The sequence below is a fragment of the Aristolochia californica genome, unplaced genomic scaffold (genome assembly GCF_029961685.1).
Source record: "Aristolochia californica isolate CCGP_79_NKW_82.1479 unplaced genomic scaffold, dmAriCali1.0.hap1 SCAF_6, whole genome shotgun sequence".
Classification (NCBI taxonomy): domain Eukaryota; kingdom Viridiplantae; phylum Streptophyta; class Magnoliopsida; order Piperales; family Aristolochiaceae; genus Aristolochia; species Aristolochia californica.
In genome coordinates, this window is record NW_027182257.1 from 35,314,638 (window position 1) to 35,341,100 (window position 26,463).

A 26,463-nucleotide genomic window follows, 5' to 3' on the forward strand; every position below is an offset into this window, starting at 1 on the left:
GAGAGGAAGGGTGGGGGAGCTTCGCAAATCTCGCAGCATCGAGAGCCCACCACCCCCGCGAGACTCCTGAAACCACTCGAGTCAGAGAGAAAAGACAATGTGAGAGTCCAAGTGAGTGGCATCTTGTCCATGGACTTGTAAACCACATGATTCTAAGCTAGCAAATGGGTGGAGGAAAGGGTGTTGATGGCTCATGGTTAGATAATAGACTTGACCTTTTGGGACTTGGATTATCAAATGCTACTTAGTCATTAGTAGTTAATTAATATTTTTTTAAATAATTATTATTATTATAAATTATTAGTAATTAACTAGTAATTAAAATAATAAGTAATAACCATCAATATTATTAGTAATTTGGTATATTTTTATATTTCTTTGAAATAAAATTTCATTTGAGTCTCCTTGTAAAAATATTATTATTATCAAATCATTAGTCGATTTGTGTCAAAGGATTATTGGAAAAAAATGTGATATTTATTCAATTATATATAAAAATATTATATATTAAATTAAGGATATTTTTTCCTTTTTTTAAGAATTTATTTCTGGTCAGTCACCCTTTAGAATTGTAAACAGTTTATTGGAGCAGCCGACTCCGTCCAATCGGACTCGGAATCGGGCGACACCGAGTCGTAAAACCCTTGGTGTGAATCGTGTGATTGATGAATCTTGATCTTTTTCTGTTCACGTGATTGAGGTTGATCCTTCTGAATATTTTATATTTCTCAGCTTAAATGTGTTAGTTCCTCATTAAGTAACCGTGTCGCTCTTCATTAAATGCCGTAGCTGCCTCCGAAAACCCTTTACATGCCCAAAATAATATCAATTAATATTTTTATATCTATAATAAATTTTATTTATCACCAACCAACGGGTCCATAGCTCAGTGGTAGAGCATTTGACTGCAGATCAAGAGGTCACCGGTTCGAACCCGGTTGGGCCCTTTTTGTCCGCAGAGAGATTTTTTTTTTTTAAAAAATATATATATAAATTCAATAAAAATATTTTATAATTATCTTTATTGACAACAAAAATATTGCAGATTTTGTTTACTTTTTTAAAATTACTTTGTTCTGTAAGCTTTGCCGAAAATCTATGGTGGGACCTACCAGAGATCAAAATTCGGAGCCTGTGACTGAAGGATGGCATCCCCGGTAGGGAGTAAATGGGCAACAGGAACAGGACGTGGTCCCCACAAACCATCACTACGTGGTGTACCTTGTGGGGCCTCATGCAAGTCTCCCAGTTTGGTATTTACTCTCATCGCTATGTACTGCGCTGTAATAAATAGTAGGAGGGCCCACAACCCATTAATGAAATAGTAAGTCCAGATAAAAATAAAATCCCTGTGGGCCCTATCCTTTTTAACTTTGGTGTCCATGACAAAGGTCCATAGGCCGAAATTCCACATAATAGGCCAGACACTTCATTGAAGCCCGGATATGACCTAGACATCGCCTTGGTTGCAGAGTTTGGAGATCTAGGCCATTTTCAGAAAAGCATGCCCTGTCCCGATCGATTCCCGTGACTCCATTGATGGGAGTGCTCGGAGGGTACAATCGTCAAATAAAATTTCAAATTTTATTAGGTTGAAAAGAAAGTATCCAACGGTCACAATGCGACTAGAGTCAACGTTACGCTATCTCAAATGACGGAAACGGGCACATGAGTTTTTGTTTCATGACGGCTTTATCCCTCGGGAAAGCCGACGAAGAGCAGCGTGGTCTCGACAAAGAGGGGTATTTACGGGAAAGATGCTCTCCCTCTGCCTCCTCTGGTCGCTGATGTCTGAGCACCGAATTTTCGAACCTTGTGACGGAACGGGCCCCGATACGAGAGCCTAAAGAAGCCCGTAGACGGAAACTCTTTCCCGACGAAAAGACTACCATATCCCTACTGTGTAGCCGGTCACTTGGTTTTCGTTAGAAATATTTTCAAACCATGTAGAGGGTAAAATGGGGTTTTCATCGATTCGAGCACGGGTTGTAATAATTTATTAGCATTGAGATTTAGGGCCGTTTTCAAATTTCTACCTCGGCGCTATAAAACGTTTTCTGCTCTGCCTTCTTGCCTTTCTTGACGCATCTCATTGATAGCAATCTGCCACATTTTCAGCCAGAAATTGCTGGAATCAGTTCCTTCATTCCTCTCAGAGCAGCACTGAGGAAGAAGTTACAAGAACAGAAGACCCTCAAATCCATGCCGGCCCTGCCATTCTCGCCGTGATTACTTAACTGAAGCTTCAAGTTTTTAGGAGTCCTGATGGACGACGAAATGGAGGATTTCGAAGAGCAGCATCTTGAAACCGATTTCGACTATGAGTTTGATGCTCCGAGATACTTTGACTTTCTGCTTGGGGAAACGTTTGAAGAGGTCCAGGAGGCAGAGCTGTGGTTTCAAACTGCTGGAAGTTATCCTCCTTCTCGTAAGTCCATACGGAAACCCTAGTCGGCTCGTTCGCTTTCTCAAGTTGAGGCTGTTGATTTTGTCTGCAGTTAGTTTCGTTCCATGCATGAGTCTGTCTGTGGACAATGTAGATGGCGTAAACTCGGATTGACGTTCACATTGGATAATATACGGCTTGCTCAAAAAAGTGTTCTTGATTACCGAGATGAACTCATTAAAATCCACCATTAGCAAACATTAATAAAGAAGCAACCGCGCTTCCTTGGTTTTTAGTTGTAGGTCGCTGTTATTTGTCCATGTTAATCTTGAACTTGATTGCTGCATTCCCAGCTCTTATGTCATTTTTTTTTTATCTGCTCCTGTTTTACACAAATTCTAAAAAGTAATCCGGCACAAAGTTGATCGATTTAAGTGAAAAAAATTCTGCCTTCCAGCTTATGTAGCGATTCTGAACGCAAGAGGTGTACTCGCGGAGACTACAAATACCTATCATAGTTCTAATGATGCAACACAAGAAACCTGTACTATTACTCACTCAGTTAATGGCGTGGAGCTTCAAGTGTCTGCCGCAGATAGCGAGAGAAAAGGTAACCATCAGAAATATCGTTTTTTTTTTATTCTCAAGTCATAATAGAGCTTACACAGATTTTCTCTGCACCAATCGTGCTCCTTTTTTATTTTTTTCTTGACCACTATGGTTTAATTTCAAATTGCCATGAGAAATGGATGACCAAGACATTATTTGGCATGTAAATTCCAAGTGGAGCTTCATTCTCTTCTACAGAGAGAATGGTCATCCAAAATGTCAAACTATTGGATATAACCATTAAATCATGTAATTATAAATTATTGATTCTACTACGTATTTCTACAGTACGTTCGTCAGGATATCTTCATTTTATGATGACCCAAATAAATCTTCAACAATTATCCAAATAAGTGTTAAACATGATTTGCAACATATCTCCCTCCTGTTACTGTTTTTTGTATCGATGACTTGCGTGAATCTTCATCAAGAGCATCTTCGTAGCAAAAAGAAGAGGTTATTAAAAAAAAGTAGGCATTTTAGAGTCCTTATGCTAAGGGTTTGCTCCTGAAGCTAAGTTTAGGTGGTTGACCTTTCCTGCTTTTGGAATTTTTGGCATGTTTCAACTTTCAAGTTTCAAACTAGTCATTTTTACTTTTTCTTTTAAAAATATATATTTAGAGAGACTTTAATTGAAAAATTTCTTACATGAAATCATACTTCCTTGTCATTAATGTTATGGTATCTTTACCTGTTACAACACTTATATGTACTTTTCTTTATAGGGTGCAACTTTTATAATCATATCACCAAAGTTGGTCCTATAGAAAAGGCAAAGTCACTTGTCAGGGCACCATCTTCAAGAAGCTCAACTTTAATGAAACCTACAGCGAGTCAGTTGGCCAAGCAGAATCAGCGCTTGGAAGTTAAATTTTCTAGTCGATCAGTGCAAAGGTCGTGCTTTGCTTTCATCTTTGACTGCATGGCTTTTGTTCTTCATATTATTATATAATTTTTCGGATTTTAGATTGATTGTGTTTATACTACATACCTAATTTGGTTTCCATGCTCAGCCATACTACAGACCTTGTTTCATTTCACTGCTTGGATAGGACATCTCAGGATTTAAACCTTTCAATTGATGAGCTGCATATTTTAAATATAATTTTTTTCTTTTATTTAATTTATGTAATATAAATTCTTAAATTAGGTTTGACAAGGCATTGACACATGAAGCTCAGAGAATTTTAAAGAATCAGTCTACAAATGAGACTCAAGCAGCTAAGAGGCAAAAGCTTGAGGGAGGCCATCTGTGCAAGGTGGAATAAGTCTTTTTTATTTGATTATCTTTCTTCACACTTTATTTGTCTCTTCTATGCATAACCTGGCCATTACCTATAGTCTACATACATTTATGTGCTGGTTATGCTGAATGATAGTTACTCTTCCAAATGGTCTACATTTGTGGATTTAGCATTTATAGCATTTAGATATGGCATTCTTGAGTGTTTATGTCTTTTCCAATGACAGGTACCTGATACACAGCAGCAAATCAATTTAACCCACAAGGTCCCCAAAAAGGTGGTCCCCAAACATGTCTTCTTTAATGTTTCCAGAAGTGGTTTCTCCTTTTTCCTTGGATATCATTCACTTCTTGGTGTTTATCTACTAATTCTGAATCCCTAAAAAAACGTTTAATGCCCTTGTAGTGTGCTCCTGTCGATGGCTGTTTTGAGCAGCCAAGATTGAAGCTGACCATTCCTAGGGAGCCTGAATTGGTAACAGCTCAAAGAGCACAAAGAATGAGGTAGAGATGACTTTTCATATTTAGTAAATTTACTTATTGTTGAGGAAATTGTAAGCTCAAAATGTTTTAAATTGAATTTTCAGGTCCAAGAATGGTATGGAGTTTGGAGAAAACAGACCAACCACTACATCCATATTTAGAGCACGCCCTTTGAACCGAAAAGTTAGCACCTTGTATTTGTTAGTCTTTTAATACACTTCTGTCTCTCTCTCTCTACCTCCCCTCCCCACACCGAGCCCCACTGACATTCATATAATGATAAATATTGAACAAGCAACTGTTTGATTTGTTCACAATTTTTATGTGCTATAAATACAGATTTTTGAGGCACCATCATTGCCAGTCTCACTAAAGCGTACACCCAGGATGCCTGAGTTTCAAGTCTGTAGTTTATTGGCCTTTTCTCCTCCTTTATATATGCATAGTGTCAGTTTAGAGAATATTTTGTCATTAATGGGTCCCCTTTCATTGCTGACTGGTTTTCTTTTACATTATGTATTTTAGGAGTTTCACCTGAAGACATCTGAGAGGGCAATGCATCCCTTGTCTAATGCTTCTTCATCACAGCTGCCTGGAAAAGATTTTGACAATGTATGCATTTTTTACTTTATGTCATTGTAAATGACTGGCATTTCTTATCTTAAAGAAAAATGCTATTTATTTTGTTATTGTTTTTGTAGCATGTACTTTTGTGGTAGTCATGAAGACTAAACTTATGGCAATTTTTACTTTATGTCATTGTAAATGACTGTGGCATTTCTTATCTTAAAGAACATGCTATTTCTTTTATTATTATTTTTTTGTAGCATCTATTTCTGTGGTAGTCATGAAGACTCTAATGGCTCCAATCCTTAAGTTTGCAAAGCCTTGGGTAACCTACAAAGTATTCTACTTTTGTATACTTGACTTGAGAACGTCACAGAAAAAAACTCACTGTTGAATCATTTCATTTTCTAGAAATATGGAAGGTACGATATTAAATTGTACTTAAGAATCAGCTAACAAAGACCTTGCAAACAGTAGTAAGGGTAACACAGCTATGTCCTGTCTGCACAATTCAAGTTTTCTGAAGATGGTGTCTTGTTTGTGAATGACTGATAAATTTCCTAATCAAAGCTGATAGTTGTCTTACTCTGTAAGATGTGGATGATGTCAAATTTGCAGGTCATCCAGAGGGAAAAAACTACTTTTGGTACAAGAACTAGTGTGATTGGGTCCTCTCAATTTATGCGGCAATCTGGTGCACCCTCTAAGCCTCAAAAGTAAGTTTTGGTTTAAAGGCAGGTTTCATGTCATTGAGTGGCTTATGCTTGATCATGGTGCACCTCTGAGAATTTTATGAATTTCTCTTTACTTTAGTTTTGGAGCCCTTCTGTTGTACTTATTTCTTAATGGTGGTTGCTCATTCTGGATTAATCCATCTCTTATTGGTTTGGTCAGACCCAATGTGGCAGATGATCGAAAGCATGAAGATAGTGTGCACAGATTCAAAGCTAGACCTCTTGACAAGAAGGTTGATTTATATCTTGCAATCTGACAATCTCTTTCACACATAGTATTACCTTAACGAGTTTCTAGTACTACCTCGTTAAGATTTTTTTTTTTATATAAAAATGCAGATATTTACAAGTAAAGGGGATATAGGTGTCTTTCGAACAGTAAAGCGTGCAACCACGATACCCATGGTGCTGTTTATGTTTATTAAATATCTAAGTATGATTTGCTTGTTCCAATATCTAGATTTTGAAGCTTTTTATGTCATATTTTGCATTTCTACAGGGATTTAATTTCTTAACAGACAAGCGGTTTCAGCAGAATCCACCTACGGAACTTTTCAGCAAGGTGAGTTATGTGATGTATCTTTTACTTTAGTAGCTGTTTGTGTAACAGTAAAGTATGATGTTTCGTTAATATGTAATTTCAGCATGAGCAGAGGAATGCTGTGATGGTCTAATAATCTAAATGTTGTGTGCATTGACTATCTGTTTCTGACTGCTGCATGAAAATTTGATCACACTTGGAACATTGCCTATAATGGACATTCAATTTAAAGAAATCATTTGCATTTAGCTACCATGAACTGATTTCCCTGTGTATTTCTTTTTGTGTCATGTATCTGAATGTTTCTTGGGTTATAGTACGAGCATGGCTGTAATACCACTCAGATTGATCTGACTGTTGTGGTTTTTAGATCTGTTTGTTTTTGCTATAACTTATCCCTTTTCTTTTTGAATTGAACGTTAGCTTTCACTGGCATCTGAAGTTCCTCAAAGTGCGGTATCTCAGCCAAAATTATCTTGCACTCCTCAAGCATCTTATAAGGTTTCCATGTTTCACATGTTGATTGGTTATTTCATTTCTTCTGTTCTATTGCATATTTTTCTTTTCTGATTCATGCTTATGTACTTTAATATTTTTAATGGAAGGGTTCAAAGGAGAACATTACATATTGCTTAGGACGACAAGGAAGCAAGGCAAGTTACTGCATCTCAATCAGCTCTGTTAGGTGTTCAGGATGCTAAAACTAATATTTCTTTCTTTCTAAACATGACAAGTGTTTCTGTGAGTCTTTTGAGTATGATATATTTTCTATAGGTATTTCATCAACTTTATACTTTCAGGGCACATGCTTGAGCAAAGAAATATCGCGAAGCCTAGGGGGAAAGCTGAGTATGTGTGGGAGCAAAGGGGGTTTGACGGAAGTCAGATCTCGAGAAAATATGTGTAGATGACCTCAATAGATCGTCCAATGAGTAAGTTAAGGACTAATGAGTGTGGGGCTACAGTTACTTATAATGTACATTTCAAAAAAAAGTTATTTATAATGTGCCGATACAAGTCATTCATTCTTCAATCAAATGTCAAGGTTTTGCTTTAGATATTCTGTTCCTTAGTTCTGCCCTATTTACTACCAAAAGATGAACAAAAAATTGAAAATCTTTTCTGGTCTAGCATATTTCTATTTTAAGATGCAATATACTGTTTACTGTTTATCAAGAACCAAGACAGGAGAAAATCCTTGAAATGGCCAGAAAAACACAGAACGACTGCATAAATTTTCCATGTCAGCTATCATTAGTTTTCAGAGAAGCTTGTTTAGTGCAGGAATATGAGCTGTTGAGGCTTTTCATAATTGTGGTGAAATTGTTTCCTTTATGTTGATAAATTGTGTGTTGTGACTGGCAGTATAGTGGATCAGCGTATTTTGGAAACCTGAATAATGTGTTTTGTTTTTTTTTTTGGTGTATTTATTAGATCTTTCTTTCTTTTTCTTATTCTTTTTTTATAGGATTGACATGTTGCTTTTCCCTCATATTGCAATTCATAAGAGTAAGGCCCCAGAATGGCACCTTGTACTTATTCTTGTTTTTTGAATCACCTGATGAAATAACTACATGTTGTAAACATGATTTTGATTATATGGAACATGGTGGTCACTATGCAGCTGCTGCGTCCATTCACGAGATCTGGGAGACTGGAATGTTCTAGAGTTGATGGCGAGACTTCTTCTGTCTGAAACCCATATGTCCACATTTATCTGCGGATCTGGCTTTTCTGGAAGTAGCTCGACTGTTGGAAGCCTTTCATAATCCTGAAAGCTTTTATGTTGTTGCAGGTTGGGTTTAGGCAGGGTCTCATTGGTGATATTGATTGTTGTAAAGATGAGTTTGTCAAGTTACTAATAAAAATGTCAGGCTGGAGTTTGTACAGGAAATGCAGTCCCAATTCTTGCCATTTTTCTGTGGTGCTTCAATGGTTTCCAACTTTTTGTTGAGTTGTATTTTTTTGGCACTATTTGAATGTGCCTAACCCAAAGGAAAACCCCAAAAACTCACAGATTTGAACTTGTACTCTCATCTTGTTGAGTAACAATTTGAAAAGAGGTGTTCCAAGGGATTTGCTCAAATGTCATGAAATACAGGGCTGCTTGCTTGACTGATCTTGGTCTAAATTGAAACAATGGAATGCCATCAAACCAAGACTTTTAACCGGTCTCTTTGGTGCACAATCAAACCACTTCACCTGGCCATTTGATCTACTAAATCTTTTTCTACCCAGTAGTAGGTCCCTCTCTCACCAGACGGGGTAGAGTCTATTTGAGGATTGATGAGGTTTCTTTAGCATATATTTTTATATGTTCAATGATCTATAAACTTATCTAATTCTAATGATATTCCACTCAAACTCAAACTCTAGCTTATAAGAAAGTTTGATCCCCAAATATGACATATAACAAGTGAGGTTTACTTAAGCTCAAATGGAGTAAAAACATATTTAAGTAAAAGAGTGAGAGATCAGAATCTAGAGCTGCTTTGCCTTGGGGGAGACTAATAGAAATAGATGATAAAGTGGTACAGACAATGACTAGAGATACCTGAAAGTGGTGAAGATCTATCAAATGACACACAACTTCGAGTACAAGAGAGAAATAGAGATTGAAAGAAATCAAACATAGATCGTAGGACGTAACAAATATAAAACAAAAGCACAATCAATTTTAGGTGCTTAATCTACTTGAGAGCAGTTCAAATGGTCCTTAATTGGCTTGATATTAAAATTCAAAGCTCAAGACAAACTTTGGATTGGTTTTCTAAATCATGGGGTAATCTTAAAAGCAGCTCAATGTTGTTTTGATTTGAATTACGACCCATCACTGGTAATCCGAACTTTGTAGATGAATCGAGAATAAAAGAACTCTAGTTCTACTACACATGATCTACCAAAGTAAAGATTGATTTTTTAAAATATGATCACATAAATATTTAGCTCTTTATGAAATGGAGAGATTATGCTCTTCCAATTTGAAATCTCACAATTTCTATTAAAGTGAATGAATGCTTTGAACTGGTCTATTAGGTCTGGTGAGGAATAAGTCTATTAGGTTTGGTGAGGAATAAACCTAGAGGGGCAGAGGTTGAATAATTTTGTGTATTTTAGTGCTAAATTTTGACTTCTTTTTAGTGTTTTTCTTAACCTTTAGCTTGTTAACAATATTAATTGCAATTTAATATGCTCAATTAGATTCACAATCCAAGAAGCATACACAAAATTCTGACTATAAAATTTTTATAGTAATTTACAATTGTATTTAAGATCACTAATCTACTCCCAAGGGCCTTTTGCCCTGAAATTAAAATATTCAATAAGTTTGGGTTGTTAAATGACACTTACAATAAATTATCTCTAAAGCCAATTATATTGATGCCTACACATGGACTTATGACATTCAATTTGTCACAATAGCCAATTTACAAAAGCTCACTCTCAATTAGAAATACAACAACGAACTAGGTTATTCAACCTAGACCCATAAAGAGATTTTTCAATAGCTAACTAGGCAATCCTACCTAGACCTAAATGGGGGTTTGCAGCACTAGCTCATTTGGTACACCAAGCCTACACAAGGATTTACGGATTGGCAAAAATAGTAGCATATTTTCACAACTTTTCCCCAAGAAATACAACAACTAAGCAACAATTTAGATCCACAAGATTTTACAACAGTTTCTCTACAGTCACACGGGTTACTCTCAATGGAATTGAGACAGGGTGGCTTGCTTTTACCAAGGCTTGACCCAACTTGTAAGAGTTACTTGCTTATACTTGAGCACAAGAAAATGCTTTTGCAACAAACAAATTTCACAATTCAAGCACAAACAGATAAGTTTGTGAATTCTAAGTACCTATTCAATGTAAATAGTGACTCATCGAGAATTTAAATCATCAGGCCAAGCTTGAATATCGACAGGTTAGAGTTTAGCTCAGCTCAATGCCACCCCTAGGGAGCATAACTGTCCCTCGACACTCGTAGTCTAAAAGGAAGGGGAGGGACTGAAAATCGCCCCCTTTTCCTCATAAGGTTAATATATTGATTGGGGGAGGAAAAATTCACCATTTTATAAAAAAATATAATGATAACGTAATGATGCTATTTTAAAACTTTGTATAAAATATATGTTAAATAAATTATACATAAAAATATGCATAAATTTTACTTAAATTGGGCATGACTTTTACGTAAAATTGGACATGACCCCTGCATAAAATTGGGCACAACTTCTATATGTAAACCCTGCATAAAATTATTCATATACACAGCACGTACAACAGTCTTCTTTCTGTTTTTACTTTTTTTGTTTTTTGCTCGTTTGATTATTCTATCGTTCGATCCGTCTCTTACTTCCTGCGTTATGATCCTCGGTGAACGGACAAAAACCGAGGTTTCATGCATTGCTTCGCAGTTTATTCTGCAATTTCTCTTCCCTCTGCAGACAGTTCGGTCAAGTCATTTAAGAATATGTGCTATTCTAAAAGAAATTTTCGTCATTAATACGTCCGCTTCTTTCGATTATTTTCTTCCGCCATGAATCTATTTGTCCTGTAAGAGATTTCAGGTCAGCTCTTGACGGGTGGTCATTGTTTCAGGGAAAAAAGAAAACTGATTAAACCAGTCGGTCATTCATGCTCGTCTCTGGAGAGCTTACGTTTTGTACTTAAAAAGTCCAGAGCAGTTGCAGAAGAATGGCAGCCGGCTCCACACGAGATGGGTTTAAACTGTTCCTTATTTAACGTACAGAAGAACAATAAAAGATGTAATTTATAGTAACTTTTTTCCGCGAAAGAATAACGAAACCGTAATAGGTTTCGTATCAGGCATCCAACCAGCCGAATATATTTGCAGAGGCTGAAAGGGCCGATAGCTTCAAGGTGATGAACACACAGAGAAGAATTGACTGAAAACCCAGTTTTCTTCTGCACGATAACCACAGCTACTAAATGGTTTGATGATCGAGTAAAGGTTATAGCTTGAGAAACGCCACAATTAACCATCAGAGTAATCGTACCACTGAGGGAGTGGTGCCTGGACACTCTTGAGAGGAATTAGGATCATTACGTGCAGTAGTAAATGCAGGTGCTGTCACCTGCCTCATTAAACAATCTACTTATTTCTCAATTTTCTCTGTTACTGTTGGCAGACACCACAGAAGATGGCTGCTGAAATCTAGATTTCAGTGTTAAGATGGGGTAATATGATGGGCCCCACAAAACAGAAAAACAAATGGGGTCATACGATGGGCCCCACCTCGTAAAACGAGAAGACCAAAATAGCCTTCTCTTTCTCCTTGCATTTTTTATTGGCTACTCCTTTTTAAAGTTTTTACCCACACACTAAACGCCGCCTTTTCAATCATTACCTACTAACCTTACCCTTTATTCTTACATAAATAACATTATCCACCGATTCTTGACATCTCCCCGTAATTCAAATGTTTTAATCATTGTCAACGGCACATTGCACGGCGTTGAGCCCAGCCTCCCATCTCCAAATATTTATGTCGGCCTATTCTTTTTTCCACCGGAAATGTCCCTGATTTCTGCGACTCTCGTTTTCCTTTACGGCTGGTCATTTTTTTGTTTTCTCCACCACGTCTCCCTTCCAATTCCCATCATCTCTCAGCCTTTTAATTTCTGCACATCATGCTGCACTCCATAGTACGACGTGTCCTGACCAGACTGTTCTCTCTCTTCATAAAACGGACTTGTCTGTGCTACCTTCTCTTTCCTTACTCTTCACGCCAACCGCCTTTCTTCTCCTCTCTTCCACACTCCCTGACAGCGAAATGAAGCGGTTTAGCTGCTGGGAAGCTCTTTCTGCCTCTGTTTTTACTCCCTTTTGCGTCTTTGTTTCAATGGCGGCAGGAATGGTGATGACCAACCAAATTCTTCTCGCCCTGTTAATGGCGGTGGTGGTGTCGCCGTGTGCGGCTGTTTATGGACTTTCAGATGAAGGTCAGTTTATTTCTCATCCTTTTATTTCTTGACGTGGCGCTTTTGGTTTTTACTGTTTATTTTTTGTTCTTGCCCTTCTCTTCTTGTTTTTAAAAGTTGATAGTGAATGTGGCTTCGGAGCTATATGAGTTTTTGTGTTTTTTTTGTTTTTACCTGGAAGAGTGACTCGCTCTTGAGATAACTGCCTCAAGAAAAGCCATTGAGAGAAACCGCATGTGTTAGAGTGGATAATGAACACTTTCATGCTAATTGTCTTCTTTGAGCGTTTATTTCATTTCGGCTTCTGTAAAACCGTTTTGTTTTGGCCTCTAATTGTTAGAAACTAAAAGCTGCGACTTTCGAGTATTTCGGAAATAGTTGTTCCCTTTTTTAAGCTGCTAATGGCTGACAGATATGATTTCCGGTCTTTCTAATCTTTTATTTATTTATATATATATATATATATATATATTTAAATCTGATCTCTTCTTTCTACCTCTTTTAGTACTGTAATGGTTTTTTCTTTGTTTATGATTTTTCGGACGTGCTTAATGGATGGTCAGGAAGAGCACTAGTGAGCATGAAGGCCTCATTTAGCAATTTTGCTAATGTGCTTCTGGACTGGAACGAAGATTCTATTGAAGATCACTGCTCCTGGCGGGGTGTCAGTTGTGACAATGTATCATTCAGCGTTGTTGCCCTGTACGTATCCCTTCTCTTCTGTTCTTTTGGTGTCGGCAGTCCTTTATTTCCACTTGCTAGTTTCTGATGTTGCCCACTCTCTGTAGCAACCTATCCAATTTAAATCTGGGAGGGGAGATTTCGCCAGCAGTTGGAGACTTGCAACATTTGGAGTCGTTGTATGTATACTTAGGTTCTTATCTTATTTACCTTTTTGCCCCTGGTTATATGCAATCAAATTTTAATTAGCTCTACTGCTATGCAGAGATTTAAGGAGCAATCGCCTGTCTGGACAGATCCCAGATGAGATCGGAGACTGTATCAATTTGAAAATTTTGTAACTTCTGATGCCCTTTTCATTTTACTTTTTTTTTTCTGGCAGTGTTTTTCTCCACTGATGATTTGTTAAAAATGAGGTTGGAAAATGATTTTACAGGGATTTATCTATGAACTCCCTTTATGGTGATATTCCTTTTTCCATATCAAAGCTCAAACAACTTGAGGAATTGTAAGTGAACTTGTCAAGATTCTCGTTTGGGAAGATCTTGATTACTTATTGGACATCGTGTCCTCTTATGGTACCGAGTGAAGGTTTAAAATGCTCATAATGTAGGATTCTCAAGAACAATCAACTAACTGGTCCAATTCCTTCCACACTATCTCAGATTCCAAATCTGAAGACCTTGTGAGCTTCTCTCTATCCATGCTTTAGATATGGTCGCACTTGTTGTATTTTACTGCATTCCTTTTGTTATTTTTAACATCAACGGGTTCTCATTTCCTTCCTACTGCTTTAAATAGGGACCTTGCTTTGAATCAGCTTACTGGAGATATACCTAGACTAATATACTGGAATGAAGTTTTGCAATATCTGTAAGTCTTTGCCTGTCAAATATCAACTGTTACAAGTTTTCTGTTTTTTACCTATTGCGCATTTTATAATCGGCTTTCTGTGTTTGTAGTGGGCTACGTGGCAACTCACTAACTGGAACGCTATCTCCAGATATGTGCCAATTGACTGGCTTGTGGTACTTGTAAGTGCTTTCTTTCCTGTTACCCATCCTCCAACCTACCATAGAACAGCATTTCTTTATTTAAGGTGACCGGATCTATCACCCATCTTGCAGTGATGTGAGAGGTAACAACCTAACTGGAACTATTCCGGACAGCATTGGAGACTGCACCAGCTTTGAAATATTGTATGTTTATTTGAAGTCATCTTTAAAGATCTTCTACAGTTAATGCTGTCCATATGCTAAAACTTTACTGTTGTATGAATTCCAGGGATATCTCTTACAACCAAATTACTGGAGAAATTCCTTACAATATCGGTTTCCTGCAAGTTGCAACACTGTATGAAACGTTTTATGTTGTTATTTTACAGTTTTATATAATTGAAACCAGCATCATATATTTTGCCTGCAAACTGGAGGGTTTCCAGACCCTCCTTTAACAGCCTCTTACAGTCGAATAGAAGTCCAATGTAAATGCATCAAGTCTTATTAAGGAAAGATATCATTCATCTGTGAATGTTAGTTGTCAACCTTCCTTTCATTTGCCCAATTCACTAGTTTACTAGTCATTGCAGCATTGGAGGTTTTCTCATCTTTGTTATTTACTTTTTCAGTTTGATCAGCAATTTAGATATGATAATGCTTTCTGTTCCACTTATTATTTCTATCAGGTCACTTCAAGGAAATAGGTTAACAGGTAAAATTCCGGAGGTGATTGGTCTAATGCAAGCACTTGCTGTCTTGTAAGTTGTTGTGATCAGTATTCTCAAATTTTTGCAACTTTTTTCTATTTTGTATTCTCCTTGAAGAGTTTTATGCTCTCCTATGTCATCAGTAATTTTATATTCGTTTGCCATCTTCATAATTTTTTCAAATGCTGGCACCTTCTATTATGGTGTTAATAATAGTACTTTATTTTTATCCAGGGATCTAAGTGAGAATGAACTGGTTGGGCCCATTCCTTCAATACTTGGCAATCTGTCCTATACTGGCAAGCTGTATGTTGTGGATTCCCGTGTAGTTAGTCCATTGTTCATGACCAGAGACTTTTACCTTCATTGAAATGTGTCAAGAACTGATTCTAGGTTGTGTATCCCTTCACAGGTACCTCCACGGAAACAATCTTACTGGACTTATTCCACCAGAGTTGGGGAACATGTCAAAGCTAAGCTATCTGTAAGCTTGTTTTCAGCTGAATGAAATATTAAAGTTTATCAGTTTACATTAGGTGGATTTTGTAAACTTGTCGTGTTAATTCTCCTACAGGCAGTTGAATGACAATCAGCTGGTCGGTGGAATTCCTCCAGAGCTTGGCAAGCTGGAAGACTTGTTTGAGTTGTAAGTTGCGTATTTGAACTGTTGAATTCAACTTGGAACGAATTAAATCTAATTTACATATCTTGACCATATCAGGAATCTTGCAAGCAACAACCTTGAAGGACCTATCCCTCGAAGTATCAGTTCCTGTACTGCCTTAAATCAGTTGTGAGTCTCAACCAAATTTAGTTATCTTTTGTTAGTTTTATTGTCTTTCTTTTAGTGGGTCTCTTATCCTTCTGCATTTTCATGTCCCAGTAATGTACATGGTAACCAGTTGAATGGTTCAATTCCATCTGAATTCCAGAAATTAGGAAGTCTTACATATTTGTAAGAACCTTTGTACCCAGATCCTTTTACATGTTTTCAATCTCTTTCACATTCAAATTTATAGTCACACATTCGGGTAAGACAGGAGCATAATGAAGTTTCTTTTCTCATTCTAAATAAAATTGCAGAAATTTTTCTTCTAACGACTTCAAAGGAAGGATTCCTGTTGAGTTAGGCCGAATCATCAATCTTGATACATTGTAAGTCTTTTCCCATAATATTATTGTGCTCTGACCCATGTGAAAAAAAAATCTTATATTCCACTAATTTATTTTTCCGGTGAAATCCAGAGATCTGTCTGATAATGACTTCTCAGGACACATACCAACATCTGTTGGTGATCTAGAACACCTTCTTCAATTGTAAGCTACCAGGACTTTGCTTAGTGAATTTGTGTGTATACCTTTTCCGATGTTATGGTGGTTACATGATTGTACATCTATTACAGGAACCTGAGTAGAAATAGCCTCACTGGAGCCTTACCTGCCGAATTCGGAAACCTCAGAAGCATCCAAGTCATGTAAGTTTTGTTTATGACACTCATGTCAGTGTAACTTTAGGTAACTCTTTCAATGATTTTGTTGAAAGACAGCCTGAGTGGCCATCATGGAAACTGGGCACCATGAGGTTGTGTATTGGCATGATGTGTAGATGACTGCATTGTACTGAATTCCCTTTTCTACTTTTAACATCCACTTTCTGTATCTCTATATTTCTCACTGCCAGCCACAGGCTGTCTATCCCAATTTTCTGAACATTCACTCTGGCAATTGAGCAAATGTTGATCATGTATAGGCATCATATTTTCATTTGATAGAGATACTTATATCAACTTTTTGCAGGGACATATCTTTCAATCAGCTCACTGGTGGGATCCCAGAGGAACTGGGGCAGTTGCAGAATATTGACTCCTTGTATGATATCCATCCAAATTGCTATAACTCGTTCGACTATTAGTTTCATTCAATACTATGCATTTTTCCTTCTCCATCCAAATTGCTTTAACTTGTTCTACTATTAGTATCATTCATTCAATACTATGCATTTTTCCATCTCCATCCAAATTGCTTTAACTTGTTCTACTATTAGTATCATTCATTCAATACTATGCTTTTTTCCATTTTGTTGTTCTAGAATTCTCAACAACAATAACATGCATGGAGAGATACCTTTGCAGTTGGCAAATTGTTTTAGCTTAGTCTCGTTGTGAGTTTCCCTTCTCTCTCTCTCTTTTAAGCTAGTGTTTTCCTTTATTATTATTTAATTTAATTTATTTGAGACGATGTCAACTATTGACAGCTGTTCTATTGTTCAACTAAAATTTGCAGGAATCTTTCCTACAACAATTTGTCAGGGAATATTCCCATCACAAAAAACTTTTCAAGGTTTTCATCAGAAAGGTGCTGATCTGCCAAAAATAATTGAGTATCATTGGATCAATGAGAAATATTAACATATCGGCATTAGTAGTTCTTTTTTTTCTCCTACTATATGGACGTAGATATAAAATATTTTCTCATGTGTTCAGTTTCTTGGGGAATCCTCTGTTGTGTGGTCACTGGATAGGATCTTTTTGTGGAATATATGGACAGGGACCCAAAGGTTTGGATTCTTCTCAATTTTCTGACTTTCATCCAGTGAAGCTTTTCAAATTCTTTGAACTTCTGTTTTCTGTTTGCAGTTATGCTGTCCAGAGCTGCCGTTGTTTGTATAACGCTGGGATCCATCATACTGTTGTATATGATTTTTGTTGGAATTTACAAATCCAATCAACAAAAGCAGTTCATAAAAGGCTCTAGCAAAACTCTACGAGGTATGTGTACTTTCATGTCTCACTTACCTAGTAATTTTTCTTTTTCATTTATCTGAAGTGTTTCATGATTTTGTTCAGATCCGCCGAAGTTGGTTATTCTTCACATGGATATGGCTATTCACACATATGAGGACATTATGAGAATTACTGACAATTTGAGTGAGAAATACATAATTGGATGTGGGGCTTCAAGCATTGTGTACAAGTGCATTCTCAAGAACTCAAAACCCATTGCAATTAAGTGCCTCTATACCCACTGTGCACATAATTTGAGAGAATTTGAAACAGAATTAGAGACTGCTGGGAGCATCAAGCATAGAAATCTGGTCAGCTTACATGGATATTCACTATCCCCTCATGGCAACCTTCTTTTTTATGATTACATGGAAAATGGGTCTCTTTGGGATCTCCTTCATGGTTTGTGGCTTTGTGTTTTCTACTGTCCTTAGTTTAGCGAAGTCATCATCTATTCTTTCTTATAAACTTTTGATTGTGCACTCTTAGGTCCATCAAAGAAGGCAAAACTTGACTGGGATGCAAGACTAAAGATAGCTGTTGGTGCTGCTCAAGGTTTAGCTTATCTTCACCATGACTGTAACCCTCGGATCATTCACAGAGATGTGAAATCATCAAATATCCTCGTGGATGGGAATTTTGAAGCACATCTTTCTGATTTTGGGATTGCCAAATGCATCTCATCATGTAAGACCCATGCTTCAACTTACGTTGTAGGCACAATCGGCTATATTGACCCAGAGTATGCGCGTACCTCCCATCTCAATGAAAAATCAGATGTCTACAGCTTTGGGATTGTCCTTTTGGAGCTGCTCACCGGAAAGAAGGCTGTTGATAACGAATCCAATTTGCATCAACTGGTCAGTAGTCACTACATATTTCTATTGACAAATGCAAGTTAGTTATTAATCTTGTTGATATTCCTGTGAGCTTTTGCATTTATATGCCTGGCAAATGTACCCGTTTAAGCACATACTAGAGGTCTTACCATGTTGTATCATGGCCCCAGTCTATAATCCAACTTGATGAATTGTCCCAGCTTATCAATGAGATGGTCTAGTAGCTGGTATGCATGTTCAAAGTGAGGCATGGCCCGGTGTAATTCAGGCGCCGACAACTTAATTGTACTGTGCCTTGTAGCATGTTTTGGACCTAACGAGGAACTCTTCATGCATTTCTACTTCAGATCCTCTCAAAAGCAGATGACAATACTGTCATGGATGCAGTGGACTCAGAGGTATCTGTTACATGCACAGATCTCAACTTGGTGAAGAAGACCTTCCAACTTGCTTTGCTGTGCACAAAGAGGCACCCTTCAGAGAGACCCACCATGCATGAAGTCGCTCGGGTTCTGGTGTCTTTACTTCCAGCTCCCCACATAAAATCGTGCTCAGCTCCACCCAAAGAAATTGACTACACCCGGTGCGTTGTTGGTACAGAAAGAAAGCAGCAGAGTCAGGATAACAGCTCCTCTGATGCACAGTGGTTTCTTCGGTTTGGGGAGGTTATATCAAAGACATGGCATTGATATGTCATAGGAGAGAGAGCAGAGCCCCTAGAAAGAATCTCGTTTTACATTGGTATCATTAATTTATATCCCGAAACAGATGGATGGTTTACACTTCACAGTAAAAGCTTGCAATTGTGTTCCATCAACATACACTAGTCAGGTCCATATTTAGTAGTTTTACTGCAGTTTCTGTGTCAACAGTATCTTTGTTTTTTATTTTTTTACGAAGCAGGGTTAAATCATGACCATTGACCAGCTTGTATGCTTCTGCAGTTTCTAGTTATATGATCCAACAATGATTTAGTGAAATTAATGTGTCTTTTACATAATCGAATAAAACCATTGTTCATTACTTTCATTGACCAAGCAAGAGCTTTTATTCAATATGACTCTCTCTCTCTCTCTCTCTCTCTTAGTGAATCAATCAAGAAAATCACTGGCTAGTTGTTTATTGCTTGAGTTATTCTCCATTACCATTCTTTTAGATGTTTACTTTTTTTTCCTTTTTTGTTATTTAGCATCAAATGTATAATATTAGATCATATAAATTTTGCTCTAACCAAAGAGAAGTCCTTTCTATTATATAATAATGAACATTGAACTTGTTGATCTTCATTTTTTTTGTTTTTTGTTTCTTATTTTTCTTAGATGGCGTGAGATTATTTGTGTCTTTCCAAACTATTAAAGAACGGATATGAAAGAGTTTCACAAAGCAATTATTATGGTGGAGTCTTACAGGAGTCTTATAAGATGAGTTCTCGTAGAAGAATCTCAATTAAAAGTGTTTAAGTTATGTTAGTTTTTTATTTATGTTCAGTTGTTCAATTGTTCTAAGATTTTTATTTTCAGTATTTAACTTTAGGTGTAACTGGGTGAAAGGTATAATTGTAATTGGATTCTACTGGTTTCTTTGAATTACCTAGTAAAAGTGAATTACTTTTTTGTGTGAGTGTGTGTCATGGAAAGTAATATTTTATGTTAGTGTATAGTGAAAAGTATAGTCTAATAGATTATACCTTTATAAGATATTTTTTATTTAATTTTTCTATTAATAAGTTAAGATAGATTTTAACTTGTCTGAATTAATAAATAATTAAAAAATTAAATTCACTTATTTATTTAATTAAATATATAAAAATAAAATACTTAAATTTTTTTACTTTTATATATCTAAATTCTTAATTGAATTGTTACTTTTTTTTGTCTAAATTGTCACTCTTAAAATATTAATTAAATGTAATATTAAAAATCATAAATTTATTAAAATAAAAGGATATTTTATTATAAAAATTACTTTTATATATTTAATTTTATAAGATAATTTTATTTAATTAAACTAAAATGCATTTTAACTTGTGTTAAATTAAAATAAAATAAAAATTATGAAGATTTATTTAATTAATAATCTAAAAAATAAAATAATTAAACAAATCCTTACTTTTATAATATCCAAATGTTAATCCAATTGTTTCTTTACAATATCTAAATTCTCATGCTTAAAATGGTCATTAAATATAATATTAAAATTAAGGAATTTATATAAATAGAAAAGGTATTTTATTATATAAAATTACTTTAATAGATTTAAAATTTTATTTAGATATTTTTATTTGACTAAACTAAAATAAAATTTAACTTTTTTAAATTAATAAATAATTTTTTTTATTTCTTATATATATATAAATAAAATGATAAAAAAAATACTTACTTTTATAATATCCAAATACTTAAATCAAATTGTTACTTTTGTAATATCTAAATTCTCACTCTTAAATTAAAAATCAAATTTAATTTTTTTAAATTAATAAATAAAGTTTATTCAAAAAATAGTTAAATAAAATTATCTCATAAAAATAAATCTATCGGAGTAACTTTATATAATAAAACACCCTCTTTTTTATTTATTTAAATTCACAATTTTATAAACTGAGAAATGTTTTAACTTGTTTAAATTAATAAATAAATTAAAAATTAAATTTACACTTTTAATTTAATTAAATGTATAAAATAAAATAATTAAACAAATTCTTAATTTTATTATATCCAAATGTAAGAGAGAGGGTAGAATGAACAGAACAAGAGTGAGTAAAAGTGAATTCACTTGCCTTAGGGAGTGATTTCACTTTTAGTCATTTTTTTTAAGAATGAGTGAATTAGTAATTCCATCTCACTCACCACTTACAATGCATGGTAATTCACTTTCACTCACCACATACAATGCACACTAACAGGTTTTGAATTTCGCTTTTCACTTTTAGAGTGCACTAACAAGGCTGGAGACTTCTGACCCTTTTATTACAGGAAAATGGTCCCTCCCCCTTTATTTTCCCCCTGCCCTTTGGCTGAACAGTGGAGGCGAAGCAGTAGGACCTACTCTCCCTGTCCTAGACCTTATAAAAATTGTTACTCTAAATTTTATTAAAGTTAATAAAGGTACCAGGCAAGCAGGGCAAGGTGTCCTACATTAGGGCCCATAGTCTGATATACCAGACCATGATGATCTGTTTTGCCATTTGTAAGATGAGTTATCTTCACGGAATCAAGACTTTGGAAGCAATAGAGTAGCATGTGAGTACGCACTTTTGAGTGGAAGGTGGTAAAGTTAGTGAGTTCCAAGTATCTCATAAAAGGCACCCAAATGATGTCACAGGGGGGGATCCACATTACTGATCCCCTCATCTATGTGGGAACCATCAATAGAGGAACAAAAAATAGTGACAGAACAACTCCACATGAAACCCAAAACCACCTCCAAAGCCCTACTAAGCCTAGTCGAATTGAAACTAGAAAGAACGCCTCCAAAGCCCACTAGGCCTAGTAAAAAATAGGGAAGTTGTCTCAAATGATAGAGGCACAATTTAAACTTGAATCAAGGGATCTAGGGGCCAGGTGTACGTTAAGATTTACTCTGATATTTCTTCCCTTAAGGAGAAATCATGTAAATATTTTGTAAATCTGGTGATTGTGTAATCCTGTTAATCACTCATAATTCTTCCATGTAAATTTTGTAAAACGGCTATTTAAGCCGATGATGTAAATGAGAAAAGATGAAAGAAATTGAAGACATTCTTTATTTGGTATCAGGGTATCAGAGCAGGAGAATCCTTCTCCTTCTCGTTGTCAAAGAATAGAGCGAAAACTTTGTCCCGTAATCTCAGTCGCTGTTTGGAAGTTCCGCCGGTCGCCGCAGTCGAGCCACCACTTGGCCTCCATCAGACAACAACCCAAACGTCGTCAACGACGAAAAGCTGCACCCGTGCGTCTGGATGAAGACGAATCGTCGTCCCTACTCCGTCGGACCTTCTGGATGCCGCCGCCGACTACAGCCGAGCAATAGCTCGGCCTTCCAGTGAACCACCATCATTGCCAGCGAAGACGAAGCCGCACGTCTCGACGAAGAAGATGAATGTACAGAGATTTTTTTTTTTTCTTTTGTAAACTTAGGTCCGGCACTGTATTTTTCTTGCGGGTCACCCGGACCAGTTTTCGGACTGGACTGGACCGAAACAAAAAAAAAATAAAAAAAATGATGAAGTCTTATTCAGAAAGCGGACTAGACCGGAATCAGAGATCCAAACCGGATTACCCAAAGAACAGAAAGCGAACCGGACTAGTATTTTTGGGTGATCATCACCGATCTTCTTGCATCATGTCGAAGGAATCAAAATCGGAGCATATTTGTACTCACTGTGGTGAGATTGGCCATACAGAGTCAAGATGTTATGAAGTTATTGGGTATCCAGAATGGTGGGATCCTACTAAATCGCCTCGCAAACGGAATACTAAACCAAATAATCATGCTTCCGTTGCAGTAGCAGAACCCTCCACCTCTGCTACATCCGGTAAGGTTTTTAATACTTCCACTCCTAGTAGAAATAGTGAATGGATAATTGATTCTGGTGCTACTGATCATATGGCCTTTGATAATCATTATGTTGAAATTATTAAACCATCTGAACAACATATCGTATCTAAAGTAAATGGTACTCCCTCTCACATTATTGGAGAAGGTTCCATCACCCTCACTGAAAATCTGAGTCTTGATTTTGAATTAGTTGTTCCAACCCTTAATCATAATTTATTATCAGTGGCTCAAATAACTCGCACTTTGCATTGTATTGTGATTTTTTGGCCTAACCATTGTGTGTTTAAGGATAGTCGAGCTCGGAAGACAATTGGTTATGGTACTAGAAGGGGAAAACTCTATTTACCTTGATATGAAGCCAGAGAGTTCTCATCAGTTAGCTCAAGCATTCTCCGTGAATAAATCTACAGAAAATGAGATTTGGTTATGACATAAAAGGTTGGGTCACTCATCTTTTGGTTATTTAAAGAAACTGTTTCCAAAATTATTTGCTAGATTATCTGTTTCAGATTTTAAGTATGAGGTATATGAATTGGCTAAAAGCCATCGTGTTCCATTTCAAATAAGCATGAATAGTAGTCCAACACCCTTTATGATTATCCACTCTGATGTATGGGGTCCAACAAATATAGCCTCTCTGAGTGATAATTGGTGGTTTGTTTCCTTTATTGATGATCACACCCGGATGACTTGGATTGGCTTAATGAAATAAAAAAGAGAAGTTAGTTCACTGTACAAACAATTTCACAAAATGATAGTCACTCAGTACCATTCTACAATATAAACTCTCTGTAGTGACAATGGTGGAGAATTTGTTAATTAAGGTTTGAAAGAATATCTAGATAATCATGGTATTAGTCATCAAACTACTTGTCCGTACACCCCTCAGCAAAATGGGGTTGTAGAGCGAAAGAACCGCCACCTTCTTGAGGTTGTTCGTGTTTCCTTGTTTGAAGCTCATATGTCGGCTAGTTATTCAGATGAAGCCATCACAACTGCAACTTATCTTATTAACCGAATACACTCGAGTGCGTTATAATTAAGGACTCCCTTGAGTGTTCTTCATGAAACTATAAGTTTACCTGTTGTGTCGAATTTGCCACCTAGAGTTTTTGGGTGTGTAGCCTTTGTTCATCTCCATAAGCCATTGAGAAATAAATTGGAACCCCGAGCTCTCAAGTGTGTCTTTGTTGGTTATGATCAACATTAGAAAGATTATCGATATTAACATCCTCCCTCTCACAAATTGTATGTCACTCTTGATGTGGTATTTCATGAAGATCACATGTATTATTCTACTCCTGAATCTTCAATTCAGGGGGAGAACAAGATTTAATTGCAGACCCTTAATCATCATTTGGATATCTTGGATACTACAAGTGGTAAGTATTCAGATTACAACAGTGAACAAAATGATACAAATAAGCATGATTCACAGGATGGAGACAGACAAGACCAGATGGAAGTGATGCAACCAGAGTCTCAACCGACATCTTCCCCCCTTCATAATGTACCAATGGATCAATTGCCTTCTGAGTCCGAGTCCATGTCTGAGCCTCATGTAAGTACCGAAGCTCAATTAAGAGTGCTCTCATCGAACCACAAGAGGAAAACCTAGAGTCAATTATGAACCTCTTCTCACCTCTAAATCTCAGTATCCCATGCATAATTTTCTGTCTTATCATAGATTGTCAAAGGCAAATGAAGTATTTGTGAATCAATTATCTGCTATATCCATTCCTAATAGTGTGCAAGAAGCCTTGAAAGATCCTAAGTTGAAAGAAGCCATGAATAAAGAAATGAGGTCCCTCCAAAAGAATTCAACATGGGAAATGGTTGACCTACTTATAGGAAAGCCACCAGTCAGATGCAGGTGGGTATTTACCATTAAATATAAAGCCGATGACACCATTGACAGGTTTAAAGCAAGGTTTGTCGCCAAAGGATATACTCAAACCTACGGGATCAATTATATGAAGACATTCGCACCAATGGCCAAAATCAATACTGTTCGGATTCTACTATCTCTGGCTGTGAATCTTGACTGGCCCTTATATCAGTTTGATGTTAAAAATGCATTTTTGCACGGAGATCTCCAAGAAGAAGTATATATGGAATTACCTCCTGGATGTATTATACAAACCAAAGGATGCAAACAAGTATGTAAACTGAGGAAATCCCTTTATGGTTTGAAGCAGTCCCCGAGGGCGTGGTTTGGAAGGTTCACAAATTTTATGAAATCTATCAGATACAAGCAAAACAACTCAGATCGTACTCTCTTCCTGAAATATAACAAGGAGGCCATCACAACTCTAATTGTGTATGTTGATGATATGATAGTAACTGGGAATGATCCAGAAGAAAAGAAAGCATTGCAAAGTCGTTTTGCTAGAGAGTTTGAAATGAAAGATCTTGGCTACTTAAAATATTTTCTTGGTATTGAAGTGTCAAGATCCAAGGAGGGAATTTTTCTATTTCAACGAAAATATGCTTTGGATTTATTGAAGGAAACTGGTATGACAACATGTAGTCCAATCAGTACTCCTATGGAAGAAAAATTGAAACTGGGAACATATTCAGATCAAGTCCCTGCTAACAAGGAACGTTATCAGAGACTAGTTGGGAGGTTACTGTATCTTGCACACACCAGACATAACTTAGCTTATGTACTAAGTATGGTTAGTCAATTTATGCACTCTCCAAGTGAAGAACATGTGAATGTCATCAACCGTATCCTGTGCTCCTTGAAATAATCTCCAGGGAAAGGAATTTTATTTAAAAATGGAGGTGACTTGAAAATTGAAGGTTATACCAATGCCAATTGGGTTGGGTCAATAGAGGATCGATGGTCTACAACTGGATACTTTACATTTGTAGGTGGAAATTTGGTCACTTGGAGAAGTAAGAAACAAGAGGTGGTGGCTAGATTGTCAGCTGAAGCCGAATACAGGGGAATGGCCAAAGCAATATGTGAATTATTACGGATAAAAAATCTGATACAAGAACTATATTTTGAGCAGACAAGTCCTATGAAATTATAATGTTACAGTAAGGCAGCATGTGATATTGCCCACATCCCAATCCATCATGATAGAACTAAACATGTTGAAGTTGATAGATACTTTATTAAAGAAAAGTTAGAAGCAAGAATCATTGAAGTCCCTCAAATTTGATCTGAGGATCAACTTGCCGATGTGCTAACCAAGGCAGTGTCTTACCGAGCTTTTAACAATTGTCTTGAAAAGTTGGGCATGAGTGATATCTATGCACCAACTTGAGGGGGAGTGTTAAGATTTACTCTGAGATTTCTTCCCTTAAGGAGAAATCATGTAAATATTCTATAAATCCGGTGATTGTGTAATCTCGTTAATCACTCATAATTCTTCAATGTATATTCAGTAAAATGG

The 26,463-nt window shown here is 36.4% G+C and overlaps 2 protein-coding genes and 1 non-coding gene across 5 annotated transcripts; all 3 read left to right on the forward strand.

Annotated features, from left to right (window-relative positions):
* Positions 1-875: 875 nt before the first annotated feature.
* TRNAC-GCA (transfer RNA cysteine (anticodon GCA)) lies at positions 876-947 on the forward strand. Its single transcript has one exon. It is a non-coding gene; the product is annotated as a tRNA-Cys (tRNA).
* Positions 948-2,068: 1,121 nt separating this feature from the next.
* Positions 2,069-8,687, forward strand: LOC137935142 (protein TPX2-like). Of its 2 annotated transcripts, XR_011109231.1 has the most exons (18): positions 2,069-2,428; positions 2,844-2,996; positions 3,721-3,889; positions 4,146-4,254; positions 4,466-4,516; positions 4,645-4,742; positions 4,826-4,904; positions 5,061-5,123; positions 5,247-5,333; positions 5,907-6,004; positions 6,183-6,255; positions 6,362-6,427; positions 6,522-6,584; positions 6,987-7,064; positions 7,169-7,216; positions 7,364-7,495; positions 8,032-8,072; positions 8,188-8,687. XR_011109231.1 is itself a non-coding variant. In XM_068779807.1 (17 exons), exons 1-16 carry the CDS (start codon positions 2,266-2,268, stop codon positions 7,472-7,474), a joined length of 1,509 nt encoding a protein of 502 aa, XP_068635908.1. In that variant the 5' UTR covers positions 2,069-2,265; the 3' UTR covers positions 7,475-7,495; positions 8,188-8,687. The 2 variants fall into 2 exon arrangements, 1 of the variants encoding a protein (XP_068635908.1); XM_068779807.1 differs by lacking the exon at positions 8,032-8,072.
* A 3,644-nt stretch (positions 8,688-12,331) lies between these two features.
* On the forward strand, positions 12,332-19,927 carry LOC137935140 (LRR receptor-like serine/threonine-protein kinase SIK1). 2 transcript variants are annotated; one of them, XR_011109230.1, is made up of 28 exons: positions 12,332-12,533; positions 13,076-13,214; positions 13,301-13,372; positions 13,459-13,530; positions 13,630-13,701; positions 13,807-13,878; positions 13,995-14,066; positions 14,156-14,227; positions 14,321-14,392; positions 14,478-14,546; positions 14,878-14,949; positions 15,133-15,204; positions 15,311-15,382; positions 15,473-15,544; positions 15,620-15,691; positions 15,782-15,853; positions 15,982-16,053; positions 16,144-16,215; positions 16,302-16,373; positions 16,696-16,767; positions 16,988-17,059; positions 17,182-17,253; positions 17,382-17,455; positions 17,535-17,666; positions 17,745-18,083; positions 18,171-18,541; positions 18,868-19,351; positions 19,840-19,927. XR_011109230.1 is itself a non-coding variant. In XM_068779804.1 (27 exons), exons 1-27 carry the CDS (start codon positions 12,365-12,367, stop codon positions 19,207-19,209), a joined length of 3,003 nt encoding a protein of 1,000 aa, XP_068635905.1. In that variant the 5' UTR covers positions 12,332-12,364; the 3' UTR covers positions 19,210-19,467. The 2 variants fall into 2 exon arrangements, 1 of the variants encoding a protein (XP_068635905.1); XM_068779804.1 differs by lacking the exon at positions 19,840-19,927 and having other exon boundaries at positions 18,868-19,467.
* The last annotated feature ends 6,536 nt before the right edge of the window (positions 19,928-26,463 follow it).

Excerpts from the sequence above, each read along its gene's own strand:
- LOC137935142 (XM_068779807.1), top strand. The coding sequence starts at position 2,266 with ATGGACGACGAAATGGAGGATTTCGAAGAGCAGCATCTTGAAACCGAT. Across the intron at positions 6,005-6,182 it reads GCACCCTCTAAGCCTCAAAA|ACCCAATGTGGCAGATGATC; the intron begins GTAAGTTTTGGT and ends TGGTTTGGTCAG. Across the intron at positions 6,585-6,986 it reads CTACGGAACTTTTCAGCAAG|CTTTCACTGGCATCTGAAGT; the intron begins GTGAGTTATGTG and ends ATTGAACGTTAG.
- LOC137935140 (XM_068779804.1), top strand. The coding sequence starts at position 12,365 with ATGAAGCGGTTTAGCTGCTGGGAAGCTCTTTCTGCCTCTGTTTTTACT. Across the intron at positions 13,531-13,629 it reads TGTATCAATTTGAAAATTTT|GGATTTATCTATGAACTCCC; the intron begins GTAACTTCTGAT and ends ATGATTTTACAG. Across the intron at positions 14,547-14,877 it reads TTCCTGCAAGTTGCAACACT|GTCACTTCAAGGAAATAGGT; the intron begins GTATGAAACGTT and ends TATTTCTATCAG.